The sequence below is a fragment of the Trichechus manatus genome, unplaced genomic scaffold (assembly GCF_000243295.1).
Source record: "Trichechus manatus latirostris isolate Lorelei unplaced genomic scaffold, TriManLat1.0 scaffold00002, whole genome shotgun sequence".
Classification (NCBI taxonomy): Eukaryota; Metazoa; Chordata; class Mammalia; order Sirenia; family Trichechidae; genus Trichechus; species Trichechus manatus.
This window is the reverse complement of record NW_004443938.1, coordinates 25,201,865-25,209,720: the sequence shown is the minus strand read 5'-3', so window position 1 is coordinate 25,209,720 and position 7,856 is coordinate 25,201,865. Positions and strand designations below refer to the sequence as shown.

The 7,856-nt window shown below is 41.4% G+C and overlaps 1 protein-coding gene across 1 annotated transcript in view; it reads left to right on the top strand.

Moving 5' to 3' along the window:
• ADGB (androglobin) overlaps positions 1-7,856 on the top strand; it is a 213,365-nt gene that overhangs the window by 116,316 nt on the left and 89,193 nt on the right. Inside the window, exon 18 of the mRNA XM_023729236.1 lies at positions 3,137-3,304. Within this exon, the coding sequence (XP_023585004.1) occupies positions 3,137-3,304 (168 nt within the window). The remainder of the gene's footprint in view (positions 1-3,136; positions 3,305-7,856) is intronic.

The window sequence follows — 7,856 nt, the reverse complement described above, 5'->3', positions numbered from 1 at the left end:
CCCTGGAGAAGGACATCATGCTTGGTAAAGTAGAGGGTCAGCGAAAAAGAGGAAGACCCTCAAGGAGGTGGATTGACACAGTGGCTGCAACTATGGGCTCAAGCATAACAGTGATTGTGAGGATGGCACAGGACTGGGCAGTGTTTTGTTCTGTTGTACATAGGGTTGCTATGAGTTGGAACTTACTGAACGACACCTGACAACAACTATCTTTATGGGAGAAGGTCGCCAGGTCTTTTCTCCCACAGAGTTGCTGGGTGGATTCTAACCGCCAACCTTTCAGTTAGCAGCTGAGTTCTTAACCATTGTACCACCAGGGCTCCTCTGTTAACATCTTAGGTAGATCCTATAGCATAGCATTTTTGTTCCCTTTAACAGTTCTGCTCTGTCCTATAGGGTCACCATGAGTTGGAATCGACAGCAATGGGTTTGGTTTTTATTTTTCCTTTGGTTTTGGGGTATAAAGGTTCTGTACAGTCCTTTTTAATGCAGTTTAAACTTTTGAGCTAATACCCTCCGTTCACCTCTTCATTGACCTAAGAAACATGGAGTGTGTATCTCTGGGACTTAGGGGGAGGGGATCCACGGATGCTTCTGTCACTTTTTCATCTCCGTTCTCTCTTTTTGGCCTCCTCTTGCTTTTTCTTGTTTCTCTGCTTTGACAAGGTCTGAAAGAAGAGGTGACATAAGTGGTGCCAGCCTGTCCTCAGAAGTCTTCTCTTGGCATTAGACATCCTCTGTGTGGACATGTGCATTTTAAGGACAAATTTGCATAGGGCCTTCCCCACTGGATAATTCCTGACCCTCTCTCAGCTCAAATCCCCACCCCCATCTTTAATGGGCACAGCCTTATATGGATGGGATCCTCTCACTCAATCAGCAAACCACTTGGCCAGGGTGGCAACAAGATGGCTTCCTTCCACTGTGTTCACCTGGCCAAGACATGGTCCACTCTTGCACTCTTGCCTCTCTGGACAGTGGTTGTGCAGGGCTGTCCATGGCTGTGTCCTCTCCTCTGCATTCTTTCCATCTTTCGCCAGTCCTCTTTCCCTCCTGCTCAGAAGGCACAGAAAGAAGATCAGCAAGGCCACCTTATAAGCAGGTGTCCCTTATTAATTATATTCATCCTGCTTACTTTAAATTCTAGTTTTGTCTTTTTCTAATAGTTCTGCTTTAGATACCATGGATTATGCAGTTTGTCATCTTTCTTTAGGTGACTGAACTCCCCAAACCAAAAACAAAATCCACTACTGTCAAGTAAATTTGGACTCATAGTGACCATATAAGACAGAGTAGGTTTCCAAGGCTATAAATCTTTATGCAGGCAAACTGCCACATCTGTCTCCTGCGGAGTGGCTGGTAAATTTGAACTACTGACCTTTGAGTTAGCAACCAAGCACTTTAATCACTGTGCCACCAGGGCTCCTTCTTGAATGCCCAAGGTGTTTAGTTATTTTGGTCTATGAGCCCATATTTTCCTGGGGCTATCAACTCCTCTGTCTCATAAAGATGAAAGAGGAAAGGCTTAAGGCCAGGCCCTAGTGTTCTTTGGTTCTAATGTAGAATCAAAAAAAGCCTAAGCACGGAGACCCAGACCACTCAGAACATTACTGATCACTCCCAGTGCTGCCACTTGACCACACAACTTGTCTGGTCATGGTTTCATGTTAGGTTTCATGGTCGTTATTGAGAAGAGGCTTTCCCAGAGCTATTGCAGGATTTGAAGGGGATAGTGGAGAAGTAAATACATTAAGGTAGCCGGTCAGATGCATCCTTCTTCATCAGCTTCTCGCCCCAACAGTGAATATGTCCTGTCCAAGCATACCTGCTGAATCATTCCCCAAGATTTTTGCAGGGATTGTACCATACCCCACCCCCAGGGAAGAGAAAAAGACAGACTTTATAAATATTTCCTTAGACATCACCCACTTCCTGATGCCTCCAACCAATAATCAATAATCAAAATAGTCTTTAAATAGCTCAGGGTTTTCTCAGGTTTTTAGTTTGTGTAATTTCAGTTACTTCCTGAAATCCTTATTTCCATCTTGTTTTTATTGTTTCCCTAGGGTTGATGGGGTGGCATCCCGCAGCCCATGCTAGTATACCCTCTTGTCTTTTTCATCTTTATGGCTCTCACCCTGAAATATTCTCTACTCATCAGTCCATAAATCTCACACCATTTTCGTCAGAAGAATTCCTAGTTCTCCTTCAGAACTAAGCCTAGATGTCAACATCGATGATGAATATTCCCTGACCCCTAATATGAGGGAAATGTTTTTCCTATGTGTTTCTACAGCTTCCCTAGTTCTATCATGGAGCTTTCTCCAAGTGATAGTTTACTTGTCCCTCCCCTAATGTGCTAAAACAGGAGTTATGTTTTTTGTTTTATATCTCTGAGACCACAGTTCCTAGTAAAATACCATGATCAAGCAGGTGCATAAATAACTATTGAATAAACAATATGTTGTTGTTAGCTGCCTTCGAATCAGCCCCTGACTCTTGGTGACCACATACACAACAGAACAAAACGCTGCTCAGTCCTGTGCCATCCCCATGATCAGTTGTGGATCGGACCAGTGTGATCCATAGGGTTTTCATTGGCTGATTTTTTGAAGTAGATCACCAGGCTTTTCTCCTAGTTTGTCTTTGTGTGGAAACTCTGCTGAAACCTTCTCAGCAGCATAACAACAAACAAGCCTCTACTGACAGATGGATAGTGGCTGCACATAAGGTGCATTGTCTGGGAACTGAACCCCGAGTATCCTGCATGGTAGGTGATAATTCTACCACTAACCACCATTGCATTGTTGTTGTTAGTTGCTGTTAGTTGATTCCAACTCATGGTGACTTCATGTGTGCAGAGTAGAACTGCTCCATAGGTTTTCAAGGTTGTGACTTTCAGAAGCAGATTACCAGACCTGTCTTCTGAAGCACCTCGATGGGTTTGAACTGCCAAGCTTTCAGTTAGTAGTCCAGTTCTTAAACATTTGTGCCATCCAGGAATCCGAACCACCACTGCTTCCATCAATGAACAATATAGCAGAGGCTTAATATTTTAACAGAAATTATTTTTTGTAAACTCAGTTACACTTAAATAAACCAAAGTGAGGATGACTGCTATGATTTGTCTTCACAGGAGAGCTACCGATTTACAGATCAAGCTCTAACAATTATGAAAGCTATTGGAAATGTTATTGCTAATTTCAAAGATAAGGCTAAACTTAATGCAGCTCTGAAGGATTTGCAAGCAGCTCACTACCCTGTGCCCCTCCAGGATAAAGAACTTACTGCTCAACACTTCAAGGTAAGCATGTTCAGGATCTGATGTTTCTAGAAGGAGATTTTTTTATTTAAAATATTGTATCTTACATTAGGTGACCCCAAAAGCAGAGCCTGAGACAAGAATTTGGGTAGAGATGATTTATTTGGGAATTGATTTCAAACAAATGTGGGAGTAAGAAGAATAAAATAAGACAGAATAATCAGTTAAAGGATGTGATAATGAGGTAACTATTGCTGTGGGCAACAGGCTAAGTCATCCTGGGGATCCCGAAAGACTACATAAGCCATGCCTCAGAAGGGTCCACCAAAACATGGGTAGATTGTGATACTTATGCACCATCTCCCTTACCCAGTGATAGGTGTTACTGCCAGGGGCATCAACTTCCTCACACTTCTAGGTTGTGTCTGTGCAAGGACTTGAGTAGGTTCTGGCTTCAGAGAAAGCCTTGAGGAACTGAAACAATGAGACTTTCTGATACTCACTTGAGGTAGGACACTACAGCTGCGTTGAAATTAGATGTGCCTACGTCAGGGATTCGCAGCCTTGATGCTATTGACCTGTTGGGCCAGGTCATTCTTTTTTTTTGTAGGGTTTGTCCTGTACACTGTAGAGTGTTTAGCAGCATCTCTGACCTTTACCTTCTAGATGCAAGTAATGCCCATCCCCCACGTTGTAACACGCATAAAAAAAGTTGCGATCTGGTTAACTTCGACTCATGACGACTCTATGTGTTGTAGTGTGGAACTGTGTTCCATAGGGTGTTCAAGGTTGTGACCTTTTGGAAGCAGATAACCAGGCCTTTCTTCTGAAATACCTCTGGATGGGTTTGAACTGCCAAACTTTCAGTTATTAATTGAGCACTTAACTATTTGTGCCATCTAGGGACTCCAAAGAAGTCCCCAGATCTTGCTAAATGTCCCTGGGGAATTGGGTTGCCAGATTTTTTTTATTATTATTTTATTTTTTTATAGTTGTAATTAAATGAAGTTTACATTTCAAGTTAGTCTCCCATACAAAATTTTTTTACATACATTGTTATGAGACCCTAATTGCTCACCCTATTCTGTGACAGCACACTCCTCCTTTCCACTCCTGATTCCCCATGACCATTCAACCAACTCCTAACTCTCTCTGCCTTCCCATATCACCTCTGGACAGAAGCTGCCCCTTTGGTCTCTTGTATCTACTTGATTAAGAGGCACACTCTTCACAAGTATCACTATAAGTCCCACAGTCCAGTCCAATCCCTGTCTGAAGAGTTGGCCTCAGAAACTGTTTTAGTTCTGGGCTGAGAGTCCAGGGGCCATGCTTTCCAGGGTGCCTCCAGTCTCAGTCAGACCATTAAGTCTGGTCTTCTTACTAGAATTTGAGTTCTGCATCCCATCCTTCTACTGCTCCATCAGGGACCCTCGGTTGTGTTCCCTGTCAGGACATTCATTGGTGGTAGCCGGGCATCATCTAGTTCTTCTGGTCTCAGGCTGATGAAGGGTTGCCAGATTTAACAAAGAAAATAGAAATATTTGCCCTGATCCACCTCTTGCACCACTCTGATAGTGCCTCACCTTAAGTAAACTGTATCATCCACTCTTCAAGGTGGTGGCTGGTCATAAGCTCTAAAAAGAAATAATTAAATCTCTGTGTGACAAGATAGCTGTAGTCTTAACTGCTACAGCTAGCCTAAGGCTGTAGCTGGTATTCAATGTCTCTCTTCTCTACCACCCATTCTAGATTTCCCTCTCTTTCAACCAACACTTCAACTGGTCTAGCGGCTTGTTTGTAGGCAACCTAGACCTTCAGTCCAGATGGATGCAAGACCTTGTTTGCCTTACTCTTGTCAGGCCGTGGTTGCTGCTATTACTCATTCACTGTGGAAGCACTAAGAAGAGCCTCAGCAAGTTCTAGACACAATTGTCCTTGCTCTCATTCCATTATGTATCAGGAACCCAAGTACTCAGTGATAATGAGGGTGAATTCTTCTCAGCCCTGGAGGTGCAGCAGTTAAGAACTATGGCTGCTAAACAAAAGGTTGGCGCTAACCAAAAAGGTTGGCTGTTTGAATCCACCAGCCCCTCCTTGGAAACCTTATGAGGCAGTTCCACTCTGTCCTATAGGGTCACTATGAGTCAGAATCGACTCGATGGCAATAGGTTTACATACATATGTATATGTATACACATGTGTGTGCATATGTATATATATATTTTTTTTCTCCCCTCCTTGTCTACTAAGATGAGGAACTCAAAGTGACCAGGCATATGTCAGAGCTTTAGGTTTATTGAAAATCTTACTGTGTTCCCTGGTGGAAGCAGCTCCTACCTTCCACCTCCATGAACTAGGTCCTCCAATCTAGGAGATCCCTTTTTGTGGGAACAGAGAACACAAATTCTGTAAATGGATCACTAGAAATGATGGAGAGAGTAAACAGTCCTACTTCCAACCTTAGATTTCCAGGTCTATATGTTCTAGCTATTGCACACACAGCACCATATATTGGTCTTTGGTTTGAGATACAGATATAGAGACAGAAACAGAGACATATATATATAGACATAAAAATAGATATTGCTCTAGGGTTGATGCATTGAACGCTAATGATCAAAAACCAGACAAGTTGTGGAATGACATCAAGGACATCATACATGAAGAAAGTAAGAGGTCATTAAAAAGACAGGAAAGAAAGAAAAGACCAAAATGGATGTCAGAAGAGACTCTGAAAATTGCTCTTGTATGTAGAGTAGCTAAATGAAAGGAATAAATGATGAAGTAAAAGAGCTGAACAGAAGATTTCAAAGGGCGGCTTGAGAAGACAAAGTAAAATATTATAATGACATGTGCAAAGATCTGGAGGTTCTAGAAATTGACAGAATACCAACTGAGATGTTTCGGCAAATGGATGCAGTGCCAGAAGTGCCCACTCATCTATGCCAAGAAATTTGGAAGATGGCTACCTGGCCAACTAACTGTAAAAGATCCATATTTGTACATTCCAGAGAAAGGTGATGCAACAGAATTCAGAAGATATTGAACAATATCATTAATATCACATGCGAGTAAAATTTTGCTGAAGATCATTCGAAAGCAGTTGCAGCAGTACATCCACAGGAAATTGCCAGAAATTCAAGCTGTATTCAGAAGAGGATGTGGAATGAGGGGTATCATTACTGATGTCAGATGGATCTTGGGTGAAAGCAGAGAAAACCAGAATGAAGTTTACCTGTATTTTATTGACTATGCAAAGGCATTTGACTGCATGAATCATAAAAAATTATGGATAACATTGTGAAGAATGGGAATTCCAGAACACTTAATTGTGCTCGTGAGGAATCTATACTTAAACCAAGAGGCAGTCATTCGAACAGAACAAGGGGATACTACATGGTTTAAAGTCAGGAAAGGTATGCAGCAGTGTTCTATCTTTTCACCATACTTACTCAAGCTGTATACTGAGCAAATTATCTGAGAAGCTGGACTATATGAAGAACAAGGCATCAGGATTGGAAGAAGACTCATTAACAACCTGGGTTATGCAGATGACAAAAGTTCTTGCTGAAAGTGAAGAGGACTTGCAGCACTTACAGATGAAGATCAAAGACTACAGCCTTCAGGATGGATTACACCACAACACAGAGAAAACAAAAATCCTCACAACCAGACCAATAAGCAACATCAAGATAAACGGAGAAAAGATCGAAGTTCTCAAGGATTTCATTTTACTTGGATCCGAAATCAATGTCCATGGAACAGCAGTCAGGAAATCAAATCATACATTGGATTGGGCAAATCTGCTGCAAAAGATCTCTTTAAGACATAACTGTAGTAAATATCTACACACCCAATGACAGGGCTTCAAAATACATAAAACAAACTCTAACAGCACTGAATAGAGAAATTGACAGTTCCACAGTAACAGTAGAAGACTTCAACACACCACTCTCATTAAAGGACAGAACATATAGAAATGAACTCAACAAAGATACAGAAGATCTAAAGGCCACAAGCAGCCAACATGACCTCATAGACATACCTAGAACACTCCACCCAACAGCTGCAAATTACATATTCTTTTCCAGTGCCCATGGAACATTCTCCAAAATAGGCCATATTGTAGGCCACAAAAAAACCGTCAACAAAATCCAAAACATTCAGATAATAACAAAGCATCTTCTTTGATCAACACCATCAAAGTAGAAATTAATAACAGGAAAAGCAAGGGAACAATTAATTACATGGAAACTGAGTAACACTCTGCTACAAAATCACCAGGTACTAGAAGAAATCAAAGATGGAATAAAAAAATTCCTAGAATCAAATGAGAATGAAAACTCATCATACCAAAACCTTTGGGACACAGCAAAGGCAGTGCTCAGGGGACAATTTATAGCAATAGATGCACACATCAAAAAAGAAGGGACAAAATCAAAACATTAACTGCACACCTCGAACAAGTAGGAAGAGAACAACAAAAGAAGCCCACAGTCACCAGAAGAAAGGAAATAATAAAGATCAGAGCAGAAATAAATGAAATAGAGAACAGAAAAACAATAGAAAGAATCAACAAAACCAAAAGTTGGTT